The following is a 24,597-nucleotide window of genomic DNA, read 5'->3' on the forward strand; positions in this document are numbered from 1 at the left end:
CGGCACCATGTTGCAAGGCAGGCTGAAAGGCCAGCACCCATCACTGTCATTCCTTCCTGCACTCAATGTGTTCCACTTGGACTTTAGATAAAGGTGCACATACACACACACACCCATGATATACACACAGAATTCCCTGGAAGTTAGTGCTAGGAAGAGGTTCTGTCCTTCAGTGAACTAATACATTTGCAGACTTTGGGGCTGCGTTTGCTTTTTTGTGTTGATTTCTAACGTGTTGCCACATTTAGTGTTTATTTTCAGTGACTGTTTCATTCTTGGTTTTTAATACAACAAATTCGCCTCTTTGTACGGGTTCAACTCCTGTTTGTAAATAGGTTACTGTAAATTGACACAAATCCCAGATAAATTTTAGGCCTACCTGTTGGTTAAGTAATAGAAGAAAAAGAAGTAATTTTTCTTATATATTTATTTTAATTAGACTCACATTAGAAGAGAAGAATTGATAGAAATTGTGTGTATTTGAGTGTAGAAGAGGAGTTCTTGGGAACTGTAAATGCATTCACATTGAACAGGCATTTTTCTTTGAGTGTCTACTAGTGGTTATTTTTTGTTGTAGTCCCTACTTGTTTTGAGCAGTCTGTAAAGTCTAGAATTTCAAGTTTCAGATTCTTAGTACATCTATTATATATACAGCATAAATATATTTTAGTGTAATGGGTATATATCTGGAGGAGCTGCTTATTCAAGCATGTTTAAAAACTTTTGACAATTCCAAAAGTCAAATTATTTACCATAAAGGAGTTCTAATGGGGATCTTTTTTGCAATGTGAATAAAACTTTTTCACACTACTTGAAAGTAACTGTCTTTTGGTGGATTGTCCTGTAAGTTCCTCTATGTGGTAATATGACCATTTAAGCAGTGAATACAACTAAATTAGTCTATTTATTTGTGGAGACTGAGACTATAATTTGTTTCCCTTTTTTCTTATTGAGGCTTCTGCAGTGAAAAAACTTGAACCTACTTAGGATGAGAGAAAAATCCAGGTATCTCAGCTTATTTCTAACAAGGTAGCTATTTAGGTAATCACTAGAATCCCAATTCACGTGAAGATCTACCAGAGAATTTGAACTTCTACTTATTTGAGAAATCATATATGCTAAGACATTATGTGTCCTTAATATCAGTATAAAACTGTCAAATGTTATTACAAAGTCAGAGGAAGTGGATGTTTATGGAGTTCTGTGGACTGACAAGTGTAAATGTGCTGAGTTTTCATTCATGTTAGGTTTTTTTTTTTAATTGGAGGCTAATTATTTTACAACATTATATTGGTTGGTTTTGTCATACATTGACATGAATCCATCCCGGGTGTACATGAGTTGCCCCTCCCTCCTCCCCTTATCCTCCCTCTGGGTCATCCCCACGCACCAGCCCCGAGCATCCTGTAACATGCATCGACCCTGAACTCGTATTTTTATATTGAATTTTCTTCAAGAGACCCACAGAATTTTCACTTCTAGATTTTTATTTCCCCTTTGTACTCAGATCATTCCACCTTAGCTGAATATTAAAGTCCTTCCCATGTGTCTCCCAACCCCATTGCCTCTCACACAGGTAGATAAGTTGTGGTCCGTTAGCCACATGTGTACTGTCAGTACAAAGCAGCGAACCCCAAAAGGAAGCCTCCTCTTTCAAGATGTCCTTGGTATCAAAAGGAATCTTTTTCTTTTGTAAAAGGTAGTTATCAAATAATAGTCTGCTTGAAACTATTACTTTTATTTTTGTTTAGCACTGGTTTATGGGTAAATGGGCTTCCCTGGTAGCTCAGCTGGTAAGAAATCTGCCTGCAATGCAGGAGACCCTGATTCAATTCCTGGGTCAGGAAGATCCCCTGGAGAAAGGAACGGCTACCCACTTCAGTATTCTGGCCTGGAGAATTCCATGGACTATATAGTTCATGGGGTCGCAAAGAGTCTGACATGAGTGAGTGACTTTCACTTTTTCACTTTCACTGTGGATTAATGGGGTGTGGGAATAAATTTCCATGAGTAGTTTTGTTTGATATTTTAATATCCAACTCATATACCTACTAGATTGACAACTCATATACCCAACTGGTTGAATTCAAATCTTTTAAACCTGTCCTAATATCTTACTCATAAGTCACTATCAATCCATAGTTACTTACAGGATAAATGAAATAGGTCTTGTTAATATTTTTAAGTCCTTCCTTACTATTCTGTATAATTCATCTTAAAGTAGAACTTTAATTAGGGTGTCCTTTATAAAGTAAGGGCTTCCCTGATAGCTCAGTTGGTAAAGAATCAGCCTGCAATGCAGGAGACCTGGATTTGATCCCTGGGTTAGGAAGATCCCCTGGAGAAGGGAAAGGCTGCTGCTGCTGCTGCTAAGTCACTTCAGTCGTGTCCGACTCTGTGTGACCCCATAGATGGAAGCCCACCAGGCTCCCCCATCCCTGGGATTCTCCAGGCAAGAACACTGGAGTGGGTTGCCATTTCCTTCTCCAATGTGTGAAAGTGAAAAGTGAAAGTGAAGTCGCTCAGTCGTGTCTGACCCTTAGCGACCCCATGGACTGCAGCCCACCAGGCTCCTCCATCCATGGGATTTTCCAAGCAAGAGTACCCACTCGGTATTCTGGCCTGGAGAATTCCATGGACTGTATAGTCCGTGGGGTCGCAAAGAGTCAGGCATGACTGAGAGACACTCACTTTATGAAGTATTTTACCTTATTGCCTCTATATTTCTCATATTTCTTTTCTAAAAATTTGTTTGGTTTCTACAGCCTGTGAAGTGAATAAAAATATTCTAACCTTGCCTGCCCCCACCCCCAAAATGAGATGGTTGGCTATCACACTTGCTGGAGAAAGCAATCAGACCTAGTTTTTTACAATGGGGTTTAGGAATTCTCTTTTTCCATGAGGTACATATGTTCTGATTTTTGTGAGTTGCAGCATTCATCAGGGTTTAAGATGTCATGTGATGTAAGTTCTCCCTCCATTTTGAAATGTGAATTTACACTTAAAATACTATGTATTTTAATGAGGAAACAGTGCTAACTTCAGTATCTAGGGATGTGTTCTTGGGCTCAGGTGATAGCTTCTGCAAAATAGGATTAATTTCAAAGACGTCCTCTTATACTGCTTGGGGAAGTGGATGTGTGCGTGTGTGCACATGTGTGCCTATGACTTCTCCTCTGAGTCTCACAAAAGAGCAAAGAGCCAAACTACTAAACTGTCAATGCAGGACTTGTTGGACTTTTTGTTTTTGGCCCCAGAGATATTTTAAAACTAACTTTTCTCAGTATCCAATGTCCTTAAGCCCATCAATTACAATTTCCAATAACTCATTAACCTAGGCAGAGTGATTTGGTGATTGGCTTGAGGGGCGTTCAGTGAGTAAGTATTCCTTGTGCCTCTGCTGTGTTCAGGGCATGCATGTCCTTACTAGACAGTTGCAGCAAGCTGCCTGGGAAAGGCCAGAGCAGGGGAGGTGGGTGGATGATTCGTGGAGGGCTGGGGTTTCCTATAAGTGTTGGCACCTTTGGCTCTGATTCTCCAAAGTGGCCTTTCCCTTAGAAGTGACTTCTAAGGGGCATGATATTTTATCATTTAAACTGTACACTTTCAGAAATTCTAGATTGGTTGCTGAAGATACCACGCTTGTTTGCCAAAGTGTGCAGTTTGCATACTTGTAACTGTGTAGTGAGTTTGCAGGAATGTGAATGCTATGGCCTGCAGGATACTGGTGAGTGGCCATCATAGCACCGAATAGGAAAGGCTTTACCAAGATTGGTGGTACCCACTGGTGTCAGTTCACTGAACTCTACAGAGGCCCTTTCTCCAAACACCACCATCACTGGAAATGTCCTGGGTTGAGATTGGAGGAAGGAGGAGGGACTAGCCAGTTCTTTGAACATCTCAGGTCCCCTTCAGGGGCTGCTCCAGAGACTGAAAATGAAACTTTCATGATTTCACTTTTACCACAGCTGCCCTTTGCTGTGTACTGCAGGCTTTTAGAAGCAAATGAAACTCTCATGACAAAATCATCTAACTGCTTGCTCGTCAAGGACTTACAATAGCTCTATGACTGATGATAATGCATGTTTTAGGGGGGGGCAGTGAGGTGGAATAATGTGTCTGGCTGGAGTGAATTGAAGCTGGTATTTTCTTGATACAGTTCAAGTAATTTACTTCAAAAGTACACTTATGCAGTTCATTTCCATAAGGAGTGCTCAAAAGAATTTTGATTATATGGTCCAATGTTTGTCTAAAGCTTTTGCTTAAAAATAATCTCTGACAAGTCAAAATTACCACGTCTCTATTTCTACCTTTCTTTCCTGATTCTGATCTATCTTCTATAATTTTGATTTCTTTGTATGTCATAGTAGCTTTTTATCAAACTACATTTAAATGTCTGTTCATTGCCCCACCAGTTTCTAACTGACCACCAGGATGTGAGAGTTAAGCTCTAGATATAAAGTGTTATTTCTTTTTGGAATATTTGCTTCTGTAATGTTCAGTCTTTTCTCATTTAGAGTCTTCTGATAAGAACATGAACTGTCTCTTTTTAGTAAAATATGTCATATTTTGAGAGTTGGCTGAAATAGTTTAGATCGAAAATAATAAACCAAAATGGTATTCCTTTAAGAAAACATTTGGTGAACAGGTAGAAGGAAAATGTACTTCCAGTGCACACTATTGTCTTAATAGTATTTATTCAAATATTTGGTTCAGGGACTTAACAGGAAATGCCCTGTCTTCCTTATATAACAATTATTCTGGTAATTTCATATTTCTGGGTGTGCTCTCATTACTACCTTGTTATAGTTGAAGGGTGTACCAGATGAAATTTCAGATTAAAAAGAAAATGCTCCTTCCTTTTGATGGTTACCTGAAGCTGTATGTTTCTTACCTTCCCAAATGGACTTTTGTAGGGATGAAGGGAAATGTGTTGAAGGAATTCTGGAAATCTTTGACATGCTCCTGGCAACAACTTCAAGGTTTCGTGAGTTGAAACTCCAACACAAAGAGTATCTCTGTGTCAAGGCCATGATCCTCCTCAACTCCAGTAAGTAACCACACAGCTGGGCCGTGTTTTATGGGGGAGAGATGCTGTTTCTAGAGTTGGCGTGGTGTTGAGGAGTACAGAATTTCTTATTTTATTTAAAAAGGGGAAAATGGCTTTCTTTCTGACTTCTCTGTTTCGTTTATAGGGATTTAAACTGTACTTAACTTTTGGTAATTTGAATATAAATTATTTGTTAGGTGAATTACTGGTGGTAATTTAAAAAGTGGCACAAGCCACTCCACCGGAAAAGGAAAAAATGAACTTTAAAATGTTTACCTTGCATTGTTTTGTGTTTTTTTTGACATTCTAATTTATTTTATTATGGTGTAACTGACATATTGGGCTTCCCAGGTGACTCAGTGGCAAAGAATCAGCCTGCCAATGCAGGAGATGCAGGAAACCCAGGTTTGATCCATGGGTTGAGAAGGTCCCCTGGAGTAGGAAAGGGCAACTCCAATTTTTTTTTTTTAAGTAAAGATGCTTCAGTATACTTGCCTTGGATATTCCATGGACAGAGGAGCCTGGTGGGCCTCAGTCCATGGGGTCACAAAGAATCAGACAGAACTTAGTGACTGAGCACCCACACAATTGACATAACATGGTATTATTTAACACACACAACATAAATGCTTTGAATTTGTGTAATTGAGAGATGATCACATTAAGTGTGTATATCAATTCCAGTATCCCAATTTATCCCCCTCCCCCCATAATGTTAGTGACTGTGACTCTATTTCTGTTTTGAATTAATAAATAAGTTCATTTGTATCACTTTTAAAGATTTCACATATAAGCAATATAATATTTGTCTTTCTCTAACTTATTTAGTATAATAATCTCTAGGTCCATCCATATTGTTGTAAATGGTGTTATTTCATTCTTTTTAATGGCTGAGTAATATTCTGTTGTATATATGTACCACTTCTTTATCCAGTCATCTGTAGATGGACATTTAGGTTGTTTCCATGTCTTGGCTATTGTAAATAGTGCTGCAATGAACATTGGGGTTGCTTGTGTCTGTTTGAATTATGGTTTTCTCCAGATACATGCCCAGGAATGGAATTACAGGATCATATGGTAGTTCTATTTTTATTTTTTAACGAACCTCTGTACTGTTCTCCAGTACCGATGCTATACCAATTTATATTTGCAGCAACAGTGTAGGAGAGTTTCTTTTTCTCCACACTCTCTCCAGCATTTATTGTTTGTAGACTTTTTGATGATGGCCTTTCTGACTAGTGTGAGGTGATACTTCATTGTAGTTTTGATTTGGATTTCTCTGATAATTAGTGGTGCTGTGCATCTTTTCATGTGCTTTCTGGCCATCTGTATGTCTTCTTTGGAGAAATGTCTGTTTATATCTTCTGTTCATTTTTTAGTTGTGCTATTTGTTTTTCTTTGATATTGAGCTTCATGAACTGCTTGTATATCCAGTTCTGTGAAAAATGTCATTGGTAATTTGATAGGGATTGCCTTGGGTCATTTTGACAGTATTGATTCTTACGATACAAGAATCCTTCTATATGGATAGTTGTGCTATGCTTAGTTGCTCAGTTGTGTCCGACTCTTTGCGACCCTATGGACTGTAGCTCACCAGGCTCTTCTGTCCATGGGGATTTTCCAGGAAAGAATACTGGAATGGGTTGCCATGTCCTCCTCCAGGGGATCTTCCTAATCCAGGATTAGAATCCAGATCGCCTGCATGGCAAGCGGATTCTTTACCATCTGAGCCATCAGGGAAGCCCATGAATACTGAAGGGAGTATCCTATCCCTTCTCCAGGGGATCTTCCCAACCTTGGAATCAAATTGGGGTCTCCTGCATTGCAGACAGATTCCCTGCCGCTGAGTACCAGGGAATCTCTATGGATAGTTACTTTCACAAAATAAAAGAAATTTTGAAAAGTACTAAGCCCTAGTATTTTATTGTTACATTCAGTTGATTTAAAATTACTCTATCAGTTGCTGGAAGAGTTTCCAAATGCTTACCCTCAATTTTTACTTCTCTCTTTGTGTACTGGTAACAGATCATACTTTGTGTAACTCTAGTATTGAGCAGGAAGTATTGTCTGGAGATACCTGGATCATGGTGCAGGGACAGGGTGAGGGGAGGAAGTTAGGTCTTGAAGGAGGGCAGAGGGGGAATGAGGAAAAACTTGAAGGTCATGTGAAGCTCAGAGACCCTGAAGACAACTTTAGGTACTTCCTTGTTGGGTCTCAATCTGGCCTTACTTATAAGACAAGACATTTCCCCTGCGCCCAATGCACTCTCTACACCATATCTAGAAAACAATCATTTGTGAGTGGAAATAGTAAATCGCTGGACAAGTGAAAATTGTAGGGGAAGTCAAGAAGACTGCTAAATGTTTTGGGGCTTTTATCACCTTCTTGACATTGACTGTTACCATTCACCTTCTATAGAATAATTTGAGGACATGGCTTACATCAGCGATTAAGTTGATGTGCATATAGGTAATGACCAGGTGGGCCATTTGAAACTGATTGTGGAAGGAAATCAGCTTTTTCAGATCTTGTCTTTGAATCTACCTACCTACATTTTCTCAAATGTTTGCTGTTGTTTGTCTCTGTTAAAGGGAAGATTTCCCTGGAAAGTTCATTTGTACCTTGATACAAGAGGATTATCAAGTGCCAAATTACAGGACTTCTCTCACTTGCAGAAATAACTTAGGACTTTCCTGTGTAGCAGAGTACTCCTTGGAAAGCAGTTGCTTCTTATGAGAACACTTTGATGTGTAAAGGCTTCAGTTTGGTGAGGCTACTTACAGACATTTTAGCCTCTGAGCCATCATATTGTGCTGTTAGGAAGCTAGAAGCATCATCTGTTCAAATGGGAAAGATTAAGGCTGCGGCGTTCCTCCTGCAGCATCTCACAGAGCTGCCATGTGGAGGGAATTACAGAGGGTGAGGCAGGCATGTGATGTGATTATCACTCATGGTGGTAAATGGGTAGAATTTGTAAATAAATTTAAGTAAACCCAAATTTAAGAAATCTTTTAAAAAGTTTTTTTGGCTTGGTGGTCAAAACAGATTTCAAAGTGAATATATTCTTTTTTTTAAAGTTGTGCCACATGGCATGTGGGATCTTTGTTCCCTGACCAGTGATCAAACCTGTGTCCCCTGCAGGGGAAGCACAGAGTCTAACCTCTGTATCATCAGGAAAGTCCCAAAAGTGAATTTATTCTGTTCAGCGTTACTGTTCAGAAAATGGGGTTCTCATTCTATTGGAAAATTTCCACTGTTAGGAGAGGTCTTTGCTAGATTTTAAGCATTTCAAGTTACAGGCTAATCCTTTTGATTATAACATTAACTTGAAAACAAATACAGGGACAGAATCCACTTAGGCACCTTAAATTTAAGAAACCCTACAAAGATCATGGCATCTGGTCCCATCACTTCATGGGAAATGGATGGGAAACAGTAGAAACAGTGTCAGATTTTATTTTTTTGGGCACTAAAATCTCTGTGGATGCTGATTGCAGCCAGGAAATTAAAAGACGCTTACTCCTTGGAAGGAAAGTTATGACCAGCCTAGATAGTATATTAAAAAGCAGAGACATTACTTTGCCAACCAAGGTCCGTCTAGTCAAGGCTATGGTTTTTCCCGTGGTCATGTATGGATGTGAGAGTTGGACTGTGAAGAAAACTGATCGCCAAAGAATTGATGCTTTTGAACTGTGGTGTTGGAGGAGACTCTTGAGAGTCCCTTGGACTGCAAGGAGATCCAACCAGTCCATTCTAGAGGAGATCAATCCTGGGTGTTCATTGGAAAGACTGATGCTAAAGCTGAAACTCCAATAACTTTGGCCACCTCATGCGACGAGTTGACTCACTGGAAAAGACTCTGATGCTGGGAGGGATTGGGGGTGGGAGGAGAAGGGGATGACAGAGAATGAGATGGCTGGATGGCATCACCGACTTGATGGACATGAATTTGAGTGAACTCCGGGAGTTGGTGATGGACAGGGAGGCCTGGCGTGCTGTGATTCATGGGGTCGCAAAGAGTCGGACACGACTGAGAGACTGAACTGACTGACTGACTGACAGAATATATATGGAGAAGGCAATGGCACCCCACTCCAGTACTCTTGCCTGGAAAATCCCATGGATGGAGGAACCTGGTAGGCTGCAATCCATGGGTTTGCTAAGAGTCGGACACGACTGAGAGACTTCACTTTCACTTTTCACTTTCATGCATTGGAGAAGGAAATGGCAACCCACTCCAGTGTTCTTGCCTGGAGAATCCCAGGGATGGGGGAGCCTTTGCTTCCATCTATGGGGTCGCACAGAGTTGGGCATGACTGAAGCGACTTAGCAGCAGCACAGAATATATAAAACAGACACAGGCCACAAAGGACAGTGGTTCCCAAGAGAAGAGACACAAAATGAGTCCTTTGATCGATCAGTTTACTGCCTAAAGCCAGTTTCCAGGTTGTAACACAGGGAGAAGTAACCCAAGTGGTCACCAGGGATCTTCCTGAACTGAGGGGACAGAGTTGTGAGTTTGGGGAGGCTAAGGCAGCTAGGATTTGCAGGGACAGTACTGGGGAGAAAAGAGCTGGCCAGAGAGGCTTTCGAGATCTGCAGAGAGTTCCTTTCAGGTCTTCAGCTCAACATCAATTTCATGCTTATTATGATAATAACTAAGGACAGGGAAAGAATCACCAGAAAGAAGGAGGCAGAACTACCCTGGAAGTTCACACAGGGCCGGGAATAGCTCATGTTCTCACCAGCTACAGGGAAATACCTTGAGCTCTACTGGATGTTGGCTGTAGTACAGAAAGGTGTTGTTTCAGTAGTGAGGTAATACGAGCCCTAGAATAAAGGCTGCTCTGGTCCTACCAAATGAAACTTAAAAGCAGGTCTGAAGGATCAAACTATTGCCAAGTAACTGCACCCAAGAATAAAGCTCCAGACAATTTAAAGGAATAGAAGAATATACAACACCCAACAGGATAAATCAATCAAATGTTGGCAGGCATGCAAAGAAGCAGAAAATATGACCTAAAATGAGGGAAATAACAATAACTGGAAAAGATGCCAGATGATGCAGATGATAAAATTAGTCGACAAGGACATTAAAACAATTAGTATAACTATATTCCTTATTTCTGAGGAGTACTAGAGAGGAAAAAGCTGGCCAGAGACGCTTTCAAAATCTGCAGAGGGTCCCCTTCAGGTCTTCAGCTGAACATCAGTTTTGTGCTTATTACAGTACTAACCAAGGACAGGGCAAGAATCACCAGAAAGAGGAAAGCATGAACAGGCTGGAAGAGACATAGAAAATATGAGACACACTCAAACTGAATTTCTAAATGTGAAAAGTATGTTTAGATGGATTTACATCCTAGGAAGATCCCCTGGAGAAGGGAAAGGCTACCCACTCCAGTATTCTGGCCTGGAGAATTCCATGGACTGTATAGTCCATGGGGTCGCAAAGAGTCGGACACGACTTCGCGACTTTCACTTTCACATCTGATTTAGGCATAGCAGAAGAAAAAAATAGTGGATATTAAACGATAGCAATAGAAGCTATCAGAAAAGAATGGAAAGAAGAAAAGTGTTTTAAAATGAACAGAATGTTAGGAAGCTATGGGACAACTACAGTTATTAATATACATGAATTTGGAGTCCCTGAAAGCAGAGAGGTAAAAAAATACTTGAAGAAACAATGGTTGAAAATTTTCCAAATTTAATTAGAATTATAAATACACTAGGATTTCCTTTTCCTAAAGGAAAATCAATTGGATTGATTTTCTGAATATTCATTGGAAAGACTGATGGTGAAGTTGAAGCTCCAGTACTTTGGCCACCTGATGCAAAGAGCCGACTCATTGGAAAAGACCCTGATGCTGGGAAAGATTGAAGGCAAAAGGAGAAGAGGGCGGCAGACAATGAGATGGTTAGATAGCATCACTGACTCAATGGACATGAATTTGAGCAAACTCTGGGAGACAGTGAAGGACAGGGAAGCCTGGTGTGCTGCAGTCCATGGGGGCACAAAGAGCTGAGCATGACTTAGTGACTGAACAGCAACAATAAACACACAAATCCAAGAAGCTTGATGTATCCCAAGAACAGGAAACATGAAGAAAACCACACTAAGGCACATCATTTTCAAGTTGCTTAAAATTAGTGATAAAGAGAATCTTAAAAGCAACTAGAGAATAAAGATATTACATACAGAGGAACAAAGAAGAGGATGACAGCAAATTTCTGTTCTGATGCAAGTGAATGGGGCAAGGGAGCAGCGTTTTCAAAGTACTTTTAGAAAAAAATTGTTAAAGTAGAATTCCTTTTAGTATACATACTGCCAAAGTGAGCACTAAAGTAGAATTCCTTACACAATGAAAATGCCTTTTCAAAAAACGAAGGCAGGGGACTTCCCTGGCAGCCCAGTGGTTAAGACTTTGTCTTCCAGTGCAGGGAGTATGGGTTTAATCCCCGGACAGGCAGCTAAGATCCCACATGCCTCACAGCCAAAAACCAAAACATAAAAACGAAAGAAATATTGTAACAAATGTAAAAAAAAACTTTAAAAATGGCCCACATAAAAAGAAGAATCTAAAAAAATGAAGGCAAAATAAAAACTAAAAATAAATAAAAATATTTTCAGACATACAAAAACTCAAAGTATTCATCACTAGCACTATAATATTAGTGGAAGTCTTTCAAGCAGGAGGAAAAAGATACCAGATGTAAATATGGATCCATGCAAAGGAATAAAGAGGTCCTGCAGATAATAACGAAGGCAATGGCAAGCCACTCCAGTACTATTGCCTAGAAAACCCCATGGATGGAGGAGTCTGGTAGGCTGTAGTCCATGGGGTCGCTGGGGGTCGGACACGACTGAGCAACTTCACTTTCACTTTTTACTTTCACACATTGGAGAAGGAAATGGCAACCCACTCCAGTGTTCTTGCCTGGAGAATCCCAGGGACGGGGGAGCCTGGTGGGCTTCCGTCTATGGGGTCACACAGAGTCGGACACGACTGAAGTGACTTAGCAGCAGCAGCAGCAGCAGCAGATAATAACAATGTGGGTAAATATAATGAATTTATCTTATTATTTAAGACTCTTTACTTTCATTTAAAAGATAATCTAATGTTTATAGCAAAAAAAAATATTATGGGTTTATATAGAAGTAAAACAGATGACAAGACCACAAAGGCTGGGATAGAACAAATGGAAGTGTAGTGTGGTATAAGGTTTTTATTTTGTACATGAAGTACTATGGTAGTACTTGAAGATAAACTGTAGTAAGTTAAAATGTATATCACAAACCCAAATGCAGCCATGAAAATAGCAAAGAATTAGAGCTAATACCAACAATGGTGATAAAATGGAACCATAAAAATTAGCCAAAAAGAAGAAAAAAAGGCAGTATAAAGCATAGATAGGACAAAGAGAAAACAATAAACAAGATGGTAAATTCCTAATTAATTAATCCTAACAAGCTGACGCGAAAGCTGAAACTGCAGTACTTTGGCCACCTCATGTGACAAGTTGACTCACTGGAAAAGACTCTGATGCTGGGAAAGGTTGGGAGCGGGAGGAGAAGGGGACGACAGAGAATGAGATGGCTGGATGGAATCACCGACTCTGTGGACATGAGTTTGAGTGAACTCCGGGAGTTGGTGATGGACAGGGAGGCCTGGCGTGCTGTGATTCATGGGGTCGCAAAGAGTCGGACACGACTGAGCGACTGAACTGAACTGAACAATAATTATATTAAACCTCAATTAAAAGGAGAACATTTTCAGATTGGATAAACAGCACAACTGTTTACTACTAACAAGAAGCTCATTTAAAGATATAAGTTAATGGTAAAGGATGGGGAAAGATATTACATTCTAAGACTAATCAAGAGAAAGCTGGAGTGGCTATATTAATGTTAGAAAAAAGTGAATTTTAGAGCAAAATTTCTAGGCATAAAGAAGTTCATTTCATAATGATAAATGAGTAACTTTGTCAAGAATATGTAAATACCCTAAACATTTATGCACCAAATAAGAGATCCTCAAACATTATGAAGTAAAATCTGATAAAACTGCAGGGAGGGAACTTCCGTGGTGGTCCAGTAGTTAAGAATCTGCCTTCCGTTACAGGGGACACAGGTTTGATCCATGGTCTGGGAACTAAAATCCTACATGCCATGGGACAACTAAGCCCAACTAAAGAGCCCATGTGATGCAACTACTGAGCCTGCACTTCACAACTGGAGAAGCCCCCACACTCCACGAGACAGCCAAAATAAATAAAAATAAAACTCTTCAAAATTAAAAAAAAAAAACTACAGGAAGAAATGAACAAATCCCTTATTATAGCTGGATATTAATACCCCTTAGTAATCGATAGAACAAGTAGACAGAAAATTAGCAAGTATAGAGAAGACTTGAATAACAATGCCAGCCAGCTTTTCCTAATTGACATTTTAAAAGCACTCAACCCTCCAACAGCAGAAGACACATTTTTGTAAGTGTTCATTGAATATTTACCAGGATAGACCATATGCTGAACCATTAAACAAATCTGAATATATTTAAAATAATTTAACTCATACAAAGTATTTTCTTTGACACTATGGAACTAAATTAGAAATTAATATTAGAAAGATCTTGGAAAATTTCCAAACACTTGGAAACCAAATAACATATATCTAAATAATCTGTAGATCACAGGAAAAATGATCAAAATTAGCATTTTGAACTAACTGAAAATAAAAGTAGAACACAGCCAAATTTGGGGGTTGCAACTTACTCAACAGTTGAGGGAAATTTATAGCACTCAAGGTTAATATTCCAATAAAAGGAATCTCTCAAAATTTTTCTTGTTTCCTGAGGTAAGCTTATATTGCTATACACTTCCTTCTTAGAATTGTTTTTGTGGCATCCCATAGATTTCAAATCATGTGTTTCCATTTTCATTTGTATCCAGGTATATTTTTATTTCCTCTTTGATTTCTTCAGTGACCCATTGATTTTTTTTAGTAGTAGCTGTTTAGACTCCATGTGTTTGTGTTTTTTGCAGTTTTTTTTTCTTGTTGTTGATTTCTAGTCTCACAATGTTATAGCCAAAAGATGTTTGATGTAATTTGAATTTTCTTAAATTTATTAAGACTTGTTTTCTGACCTAGCCTGTGATCCATCCTGGAGAATGTTCTATGTGTACTTGAAGAGAATGTGTATTCTGGTATTTATGTGCACCAATGTTCACGGAGGGCTTACCTAGTGGCTCAGTGGTAAAGAATCTGCCTGCAAACGAAGGAGACATGGATTCAATCCCCGGGTGGGAAGATCCCCTGGAGAAAGAAATGGCAACTTACCCCAGTATTATTGCATGGGAAATCCCATGGACGGAGGAGTCTGGCAGGCTTTAGTCCATGGGGTTGCAAAAGAGTCAGACACAACTTAGTGACTAAACAAAACAAAACAAATGTTCACTGAAGACTTATTTACAATAGCTAAGATATCAAAGCAACCTAACTGTCCATCAATAGATGAGTGAATTAAAAAAGTCATATATATGTGGGTATATATATATATATATACACACACACAGTAGAATACTACTCATATATTAAAAATTGAAATCCTCCTATTTGCAACAACATGGAACGATCTAGAGGGCATTATACTAAGTGAAATAAATCCAAGAAAAAGAAATACTGTATGATCTCACTTATATGTGGAATTTAAAAAGCAAAACACAAAAATAGACTGAATGAATACTGAGAACAAACAGGTGGTTGGTGGAGGCAAAAGAGCATGAAATAACATGTGAAAGGAATTAAGAGGCACAGACCTGCAGTTATTTAAAAAAAGCCATGGGGAAGCAATATATAACATTAGGAATATGGTCAATAATATTGTAATATCTTTGTATGGAGACAGATGGTTACCCAACTTATTGTGTTGGTCATTTCATAATGTACACAAATGCCAAATCGTTAGCAGTACACTTGAACCTGACTTAGAATTGTGTGTCAACTATATTTCAATTAGATATCAAGGTCTGAAGTGAAAGACTTCAGCTTTCAACCTTAAAGAGACTTAGGAAAACAAGAGAAAATGAAATCCCAAGTAAGTAGAAGAAAAGAAATAATAAAGAATGTAGTGGAAAACAATGGAACAGAAAATAGAAAATAGTAGATGAAAATTCCGTAAATTAAGAAAGTCAAAAGCTGATTCTTTGAGAAGATCAATGAAACTGATAAGCCTCTAGCCAGACTAATCATAATAAAGGAAAGAAGATACAAATTACCAATATTTGTGGTGGGACATGTAACGTTGTTATTCTTCAGATATTAAAAAGAATAATAAGATAATATTATAAACACTTTATGCCAATTCACTTGAATATTAGATGAAATGGACAAATTATTTGGAAGATACACATTATTGAAGCTCAATCAAAAGGAAACTTAAAAACTCTGAATAGCTATTTATCTATCAAAGACACTGAAGTTTTAGTTTAAGACCTTCACACAAAGAAAACTCCAGGCACAGATGACTTTTCTGGAAGAATTCTACCAAACGTTTAAGGAATAAATAATACCAAGTTTATACATATTCTTGCAGAAAACTGAGGAGCCGAGAATAACTTTCCAACTCATTACTCTGACAGTAAACCCAGACCAACATATTAGAAGAAAAGACAACAGATGAGTATTTCTCATGTACTCAGATGGAGAAATTCTCAAAAGTTTTTAAAGAGTAGATCCAATAGTATATAACAAGCAAATATGATTTTTCCAAGGAATACAAGCGTTCTTTAACATTTGAAAATCGATCAGCATAATTTACTGTTGCTGCTGCTGCTGCTGCTAAGGCACTTCAGTCGTGTCTGACTCTGTGTGACCCCATAGATGACAGCTGACCAGGCTCCGCCGTCCCCGGGATTCTCCAGGCAAGAACACTGGAGTGGGTTGCCATTTCCTTCTTCAGTGTGTGAATGTGAAAAGAGAAAGTGAAGTCGCTCAGTCGTGTCCGACTAGTAGCGACCCCATGGACTGCAGCACACCAGGCTCCTCTGTCCATGCGATTTTCTAGGCAAGAGTACTGGAGTGGCTTGCCATTGCCTTCTCCGTAATTTACCATTAACAGAGTAATTAACGAAAAATCACATGATTTTCCCAGTAAGTGCAAAGAAAGCATTTGACAAAATCTGTGCCCATTCTTGCTAAAAACTCTCAACAAACTAGTAAATGGGAAGAAATTTCATTAACCCAATCAAGGGCATTAATGAAAAACCTACAGCTAATGTTATACTTGTTCTCAGGAACAAGGCAAGAATATCCACTATCATGAATTCTGGTTAGTGTTTTACTGGAAGTTTTAGTGCCACAAGGCAAGAAAAGAGGTAAAAGTACATCAATCAACATTTTAGAGGTAGAAGTAAAACTCTAAAAGTTGAAAACATAATCTGTGTAGAAAATTTTGTGTGTGCTCAGTCACACAGTCGTTTCCAACTCTGTGTGACCCCAACCATGGTCTGTAGCCTGCAAGGCTCCTCTGTTGAGCGAATTTTCCAGGCAGAATACTGGAGTGGGTTGCCATTTCCTACTCCAGGGGATCTTCTTGACCCAGGGATCAAACCCAGGTCTCTTGCGTCTCCACATTGGCAGGCAGATTCTTTACCATCTTTCTATCCATGTGAAAACTATTAGTTAGCATTTACAAAAAAGTGAGTTTAACAGGATTGAAGGATATGGTGGTGGTTTAGTCGTTAAGTCATGTCCGACTCTTGCGATCCCATGGACTGTTCCCGCCAGGCTCCTCTGTCCGTGGGATTCTCCAGGCAAGAATACTGGAGTGGGTTGTCATTTCCTTCTTCAGGGGATCTTCCTGATCGATGAATTGAACCTGGGTCTCCTGCATTGTAGGATATAGGGGAAATATATAAAAAATAATTTATCTCTATATGGTAGCAATGAACAATTGGTATTTGAAATTAAAAATCAATACCATTTGTAATAGCATAAAAATTATGAAACCTTAGGATAAATTTGACAAAAGATGTGAAACTGCACACTGAAAACTGTAAAATATTGCAGAGAGAAATTAAAGAAATTCTAAATAAGTGGGGAGAGACGTTAATGGGTTAGCAGATTCAGTATGTTAAAAGGTCAGTCCTCCTCACAGATAATCTCTAAATTCAACTTGATCCCAAGAAAATCTTAGTGGTAATGCACTAGATACAATTTTTGGTCTAGAATAAGGTTATACACTCTTACAGTTAATGAGGTGTCTGATCCTTACCAAGCTTAGGAGAAGTACATGTTCCTTTCTGTGGGGAGAGATGGGATGAGGACAGTACCACCTGGACTTCCCTCTCAGCAAATCTTCCTTAACATGTGCGAGCACCTAGAATTGCTGTGTTATATATACTCAGTCTTTGATGTGGCTTCTGAAACTCAGAGACAAGAGCAATGTTGCATTTAACACAAACTGTTAAAATATTGTTAAGGTGTTTTAGAAACTTGAAGGTGTTATGTGAGTGTTGTAGTTAATGTAACATATCCGAATTAAGAGTCATGGGACCAGCCATTCATCATCCAGAAACCTGAAAACTAGAGAAGTCCTCCCTTGTATAGAATTAGAGGCTACTGAGACTAGGAAACACAGTGGAATCAATCTGCAGATAAGTCTTTTGAAATATTTAAAATTAGGAATAAGATCTATTTATCTAAATAATTTTAGGACTTATCAAGCTTTTGTAACTTTTTATTACAAAGTTTTCATATGGATGAAACTTTTCATTGAATGAAAGAAATAGAACCTGTTTATTCTATTTTGCATAAATAGGATTTTCTTATTTTGCATAAAGAAAATTTTTAAGAGATATCAACTCAAGCTCTGGTTCACTCATGACATGGGTGGGTAGAGAAGGCCATGGCACAAAAGGATCCACAGAAGGACACTGAAGAGGTCAGATGGGTCTTCTCTTCTTGATGGAGAACATGGGTGCACAGCACTGCGGTCGTCAGCCTGCTGGGTCCATATCGCTGTCACCTTTCAACGCCAGTCCATTCTCATGGTGCTGGGTGAGGAGGTGGTGATAGAGGAGATGGTCGTATCTCGTTGTTCAGTCACTAAGTTGTGTCCAGCTCTTTGTGACCCCATTGACTGCAGCACGTCAGGCTTCCCTGTCCTTCACTCTGTCCTGAAGTTTGTTCAAACTCAGGTCCATCGAGTCAGTGTTGCCATCCAACCGTCTCATCCTCTGTCACCTCCTTCCCTCACTCTTATCTAGCATTAGGATCTTTTCCAATGAGTCGGCTCTTCACATCAGGTGGCCAAAGTATTGGAGCCTCAGCACCAGTCCTTCCAGTGAATAGTCAGGGTTGATTTCCTTTAGGATTGACTTGTTTGATCTCCTTGCTGTCCAAGAGAATCTCAAGAGTCTTCTCCAGCACCACAGTTTGAAAGCTTCAATTTTTCAGCACTCAGCCTTCTTTATGGTACAACTCTCACATCCGTACATGACTACTGGAAAAACCACAGCTTTGACTAGACAGACCTAGTAAGACGTAGACAGACCTAGACAGACCAGCAAAGTAACGTCTCTGCTTTTTAATTTGCTGTCTAGGTTGGTCACAATTTTCTTCCAAGGAGCAAGTGTCTTTTCATTTTCATGGCTGCGGTCACTGTCCACAGTGACTTTGGACCTAAAAAAATAAAATCTGTCACTGTTTTCCACTTTTCCCCCATCTATTTGCCATGAAGTGATGGGACCAGATGCCTCCCAAAAGCCAGAACATTTTTCCTTTGGTCAGTGTTCTGAAAGTTTTATTAAACACTTTATCTGTTCTGATTTATTTGCTTTTGGTCAAGGTGAGCTTATATCTTCATCCTTTGAACCCTAAGGATGTGGCAAATGTTGGGGGGGGGGTTGCCCAGCTCTCCCCATGTGCTGTTCAGAATGTCAGCAGGTGGGCTGGTGGAAGAAGCACACAGCTGTTCCCAGGCGATAAAAGGAGAGGAAATTGTGTCCTTGACTTTATTTTATTTTCCTTGGTATGTGTGTGGTGTTGTGCCAAGATCTTGACTTTTTTGCTGTATTTCTTTAGTTTCAGGAAAAGTAATTTGATTCTAAAATGAAATCTGATGTTTTTACTCTTAGGGACTGGAGGGGATTAATTCCTGCCATTTCCTATGTGTCTGGGCAGCGAGTGTTCTGGGGGTGGGGGCTTTGGGTCTTGTCCCTTGCCCCTCCCAGGGCCTGCCACTTAGCAATTACTCTGTACATACATTTTGATGAGTCAGAGCGTACATGAATGTCCAAAGTGCAGGCACAGCATTGCTGACTGAAGAGAGAGTAAGGCAGCAAGGTCATTATTCTACAGCCTAGTTCCTTCCCAGGATAATTTTGTATAGGTTAGTCTTTCTGTATGTAAAAATCTTTCCCATGTATAAAACTGATATAGCACATGGCTTTACAAAACCACAGTGACTCCTATCCCCAAACCCCTCATCAGTGATGGACCCTGAGCCCTGTGTGGCGCTGTACTGGCTCCAGAGCCTGTGGAAAATCCAGGACTCACCCTTGGCAGTGACTGCTTGCTCATTTATGAAGAACATGACCCAATAGCCAACACAGGTTATTTGACGGGAGCCTTGGTCAGACATAGGGAGGTACTGAAGAGCTCTCCTTTTTTGTATTTAAAAAATGTTTGTCTCCTTTGGTCTTTGTTGCTGTGCCTGGCTTTCTCTAGTTGTGGCAAGTGGACTTCTCACGGCAGTGGCTCCTCGTTCAGAGCATGGGCACTAGGCTACATGGGCTCAGTAGTTGTGGCACACAGGCTTAGTTGCCCTGTGGGGTGAAAATGGCTCAGTTGTGTCTGACTCTTTGTGACCCCATGGACTGTAGCCCATCAGGCTCCTCTGTCCATGGAATTCTCCAGACAAGAATACTAGAGTGGGTAACCATTCCCTTCTCCAGGGGATCGTCCCAACCCAGGGATCAATGCAGGGGTCTTCTGCATTGGCAGGTAGATTCTTTACCATCTGAGCCACCAGGGAAGGCTAGTTGCCCTGTAGGATGTGGAATCTTCCTGGACCAGAGATCAAACCCATGTCTGCCCACTATATTGGCTGATGGATTTGTAATTGCTGGACACCAGGGATGTCCTGAGTTTAAAGCGTAGTGTCACTTAAAGCATACAGTTCAGTGGTTTTTAGCATATCTATAAGCTTGTGCTCCTGGTGGCTCCGAGGGTAAAGAATATGCCTGCAATGCAGGAGACCAGGATTCAATCTCTGGGTGGAGAAGATCCCCTGGTGAAGGGAATGCCAACCCACTCCAGTGTTCTTGTCTGGGAAATCCCATGGGCAGAGAAGCCTGCCTGGCGGGTTACAGTTTGTGGGAGTCACAAAAGAGTCAGACACAACTTAATGACTAAACAACAAAAGATATTCCGTTATATGGATGTATATTTTGTTTATCCATTCATCAGTTGATGGCCATTTGGGGTATTTTCACTTTTAGGCTATTATGAGTAATATTGCTACGAACATTTGTATAGTAGCCGAGTATTTTTACATTTTCACTTTTTGTCACTTTAGACCAATGTATGAACAAGTCCACAATTTTGACTCCTTTTAGAATCCAGAGATAAGATTTATTTATGGCAGTAGAAATACTTGGAGCAGAATAAGCTAAAAAGGGTAGTTACAAGAAAGCACTTGTTCATGCAGCCAGGACCAATTTTAAGGAAGTTAAGCTTAAAATAATTTTTGCTATGTTTTCATTTAATTAATATTTTTCTGTGTATGTACTTAAAATATGCATTAACATGCATATTTATCATTTCAGTTTTAACAGTGTGATTGACTAGAAGTTTGAATCTATGTAAATTCATCTAATTCTTCCATGCCAGTCTTTGCAGTCGGTGATGGGGATAGAATGGCATACAAATGGACAGGGTTTGTGCCTCCACAGTACTTATGTCCAGTCTTGCTGAGGGTCAGAGCATGTATATGAGGACTTCCAGCCTGTGGCACAATGTGGTGCCCTCTGCTGGGAAAGCACATGGAGTCTTGGGAGCGTGGCACACGGAATGTATGGAATCTAGAGGAGGAGTGGATGTAGATAAGCCGGAGGAAGGGGTGTGGAAAGGAGAAGGAGGTGGAATGGAGGAGGGGAGGGAAGGAAGGGCGGGTCTAAGCAGAACGTTCAGCATGGTCAGTGCATCACCTATGGCTCAAGTTGAGGCGTGCTGGGAACTGACGATGAAAAGAGCAGAGAGAGGTCTGGTACCCTGATAATGGCATTCAGCGGTTTGGACTCCACCCCAAGAGCTGGGAAGTCATTGAAGGGTGCTTCGTGATCTGCATTTTCCATTTTGGTTACTCAAGGGCGTGTTGGGTGGAGGGTGGGGCAGTAAGAGGGCAAGTCACCTGCCGTGGGGGACAGTGGGAGACTTGAGGATGTGGAGGAGTCAGGAAGAGTCACTGTGGGGAACAAGGTGAGCAGGTGGCTTGGACCAGCAGCTTCTGGGCCAAAGATGAGTATCTTAAATCTGCATCATGAGACATCATGGAGGGACACGCCCCCAGGGACGTGGTAAAGCGCTGCGCTGGCATGGTTGTGGTTCAGTATGTCCCTTGCCTTAATTGAACTGGGCTGAACTGAGTTGCCTAAATTAAACTGAAAATGCCAATAAAAGTAGAGAACAAAAGCTGCCAAAACAAACTCTGTGGATGATCCTTTGTTCTCATCACAGTCAAAAGTCAGCAGCTCCCCTGTTGATTTCATGTATTTGCTATTTATTCTTTGAAATCCAAAGCCTGGAAGAGAAGTGAATTACTTCCCTGTTGCCCAGAATCAAAAAGTCAGGGTTGGTAGGGGAGGGGGATGGTAGGGGCAAGGATACACAACTGAGCAGTTATTTTGTAACTTTCAGGAGGCCAGGTATCTCAGCTCCTAGAGTCAGAGGGGAATCAAACACAGGGCCAGGCAGGAAGTGGGAGGTGACCTACCTTGTGAGGTAGTTGTGGGGACCTCAGGCCACACGTGCTTGTAAGCTTTGCTCAGTGAGGAGCTGAGGCTGGAAGAGCCAGGTGACTAGTCGGGGGTCAGAGAGCAAGAGATGGTGAATATAAAGCAGGTCTGTCTTATTGCAAATCGGTGGTCTTCCTGCTCCATTAAGGCATTACCTGAAGTGAAATGCCAAGAGTCTGGACAGAGGTGAGGTGGCAGTGGCCCTGCCATGTAAGGGGTGGGGGGCTGCATAGCAGTGGTGATTAGTTTGTTTAGTAAACTCCCCTTAGACCAGTGGCCCTCCTGGGGACTAAGAGTTGGATTAACCTCACTTTCCCGGCCATCTCCATATGGGTATTGTTGCTGCAGCTGAGAGGTACCATGTCATGGTTTGAGGCAGCTGGATACATTTCCTACTGTGGCACGGCCACACTTATGGGCCTGGCAGCCCTCTGAGAGGCTGCTGAGACTGCCTGCATTCAGCCAGCTTTCCCTTCCAGCTCAATGACAGGGCTGACTCTTGGGGGAGTAGACAGCATGCAGAGGTGAAGCCATGCTTTTAAGGTGTCACCAGACACGCAGATGTCAGAACAACTGAGACCACGTTGGCCTCCCTCCTGAGAACGTAGAGGGAAGATCCCCTGGAGGAAGGCGTGACAACCCACTCCAGTATTCTTGCCTGGAGAATCTCATGGGCAGGGCAGATTCATGCCAATGTATGGCAAAACCAATACAATAATGTAAAGTAATTAGCCTCCAATTAAGATAAAATAAAAAAAGAATCTCATGGGCAGAGATATATGGCAGGCTATAGTCCATAGGATCACACAGAGTCAGACATGACTGAAGCAACTTAGCACACACATGCCTAATGGCTGAGCACATGACTTCTGTTTTCTCAGGGCAGTGACTCATGGCTTTTTAATTCTTTGTCCAGGTATGTACCCTTCAGCTACAGCACCCCAGGAGGCTGACAGTGGCCGGAAGCTGACTCACCTGCTGAATGCCGTGACGGACGCTCTGGTCTGGGTGATTGCCAAGAGCGGCATGTCCTCCCAGCAGCAGTCCGTGCGCCTGGCTAACCTGCTGATGCTCCTCTCTCACGTCAGGCACGCCAGGTACGATCCCTACAGGGTCTGCTCCACTGGGTGTGTGGTGGGAGGGAAGGTGCAGATGCTTACAGAAGGGTGAAGAGCTTTGGGAAAAGGGTTTTGCAAGTTCAAGATGGATAAGGTAGAATTGCCACCTTTAAGGGAAAATGCACTTCTGAAAGGGAAGGCAGGCATCATCACTATACACACTGATGGCCCTTATAGGATGCGGTCGTTAGAGCAGCTTTATAGTGTCTTGTTACCCTGCCCAAGTTCGCTTTGCTTGCCGCAAGATAGACGGCAAGAGACAAGGTGTTGAGGCAGGGAATACAACTTTAGGCTGACCAAGAAGATGGCAGACTAATGTCTCAAAATAACTATCTTTTGAGGGTCTGGATGCCAGGTTCTTTTAGAGATCAGAGGTGGGGGGAGATGAGGAAACAAAGTAAAAAGGCCATTAATCTTGCAAATGTCTCCTAGAATGCAAACCTCGGGCAGGGGATGTGTTAGTGTCTTCCTTCCTGACACCTATAGGTGGACAGGGTCCTGAACAAAGACACTTTAGTAAGTCAGGCAGAGGGGCAGGATTCTCCAAGGCAAGTCATCTTGTGTGATTATAACAACAAAAGCAACAGAAAGCAAGTCAAAGAAATAGTTTTAACACGGAGCCAGAATTGGCTTTTCCCTGCAACATTGTGCTGGCTTATCTGGTTTTCAGTTGCTGGGGATTTTAGCTTGTTTATGGATTCTGAAAGGGTAGTTAGTTCCTGCCCTAAAGTGAGCTGCCCCATCTTCCTGCACTACACAGGACTGGGATGCTGAGTGTTTTCTTAGAGAAGTTAAACCCAGCTTCTCTAGATCAGCTCTGGGGCTGGTGATCTGGGGTGATCACAAAGGCTTCCCTAAGAGTCGTCCTTTTCTTGCTATATATAAGGATATTATATATCCTTGCAACACATCCCCTGCCTGAGGTTTGCCATTCTAGGAGGTACTTGCCAGGTTAATGGCCTTTTTATTTTTGTTTCCCTATCTCCCCCCACATTTGATCTATAAAAGAACCTGGCATCCAGACCCTCATAAAATGGTTATTTTGAGACATTACTCTGCCATCTTCTTGGTCAGCCTAAAATTGTATTCCCTTCCTCAACACCTTGTCTCTTGCCGTCTATCATGTGGCAAGCAGAGCGAGCTTGGGCTTGTTAACAAGACACCATAAAGCTGCTATGACAACCGCATCCTATAAGAGCCATCAGTGTGTGTACTGATGATGCCCGCCTTCCCTTTCAGGAGTTCATTTTCCCTTCAAGGTGGCAAGTCTACCTTATCCATCTTGCGATATACCAGGATACTAAGAGAACTAGTGAGCCCAGTAGGTTTGGGAAGGCAGGGCATGGATAGAGTGTATCCAGGAAATGGAATTGTGTGCACTCAAGGAGGGAGATGGTGTCTGATGGTGG

The 24,597-nt window shown here is 41.0% G+C and overlaps 1 protein-coding gene across 2 annotated transcripts in view; it reads left to right on the forward strand.

Moving 5' to 3' along the window:
* Positions 1-24,597, forward strand: part of ESR2 (estrogen receptor 2) — a 47,759-nt gene that overhangs the window by 21,738 nt on the left and 1,424 nt on the right. Inside the window, exons 6-7 of one of the 2 annotated variants that reach the window (XM_055436379.2) lie at positions 4,917-5,050; positions 22,987-23,167. In XM_055436379.2, coding sequence (XP_055292354.2) covers positions 4,917-5,050; positions 22,987-23,167 — 315 coding nt within the window. The remainder of the gene's footprint in view (positions 1-4,916; positions 5,051-22,986; positions 23,168-24,597) is intronic. The other variant, XM_088840286.1, reaches the window with a different exon arrangement.

This window comes from Moschus berezovskii, chromosome 9, assembly GCF_049115385.1.
Source record: "Moschus berezovskii isolate FMDL1 chromosome 9, NW_MosBer_1.0, whole genome shotgun sequence".
In the NCBI taxonomy this organism is placed as follows: domain Eukaryota; kingdom Metazoa; phylum Chordata; class Mammalia; order Artiodactyla; family Moschidae; genus Moschus; species Moschus berezovskii.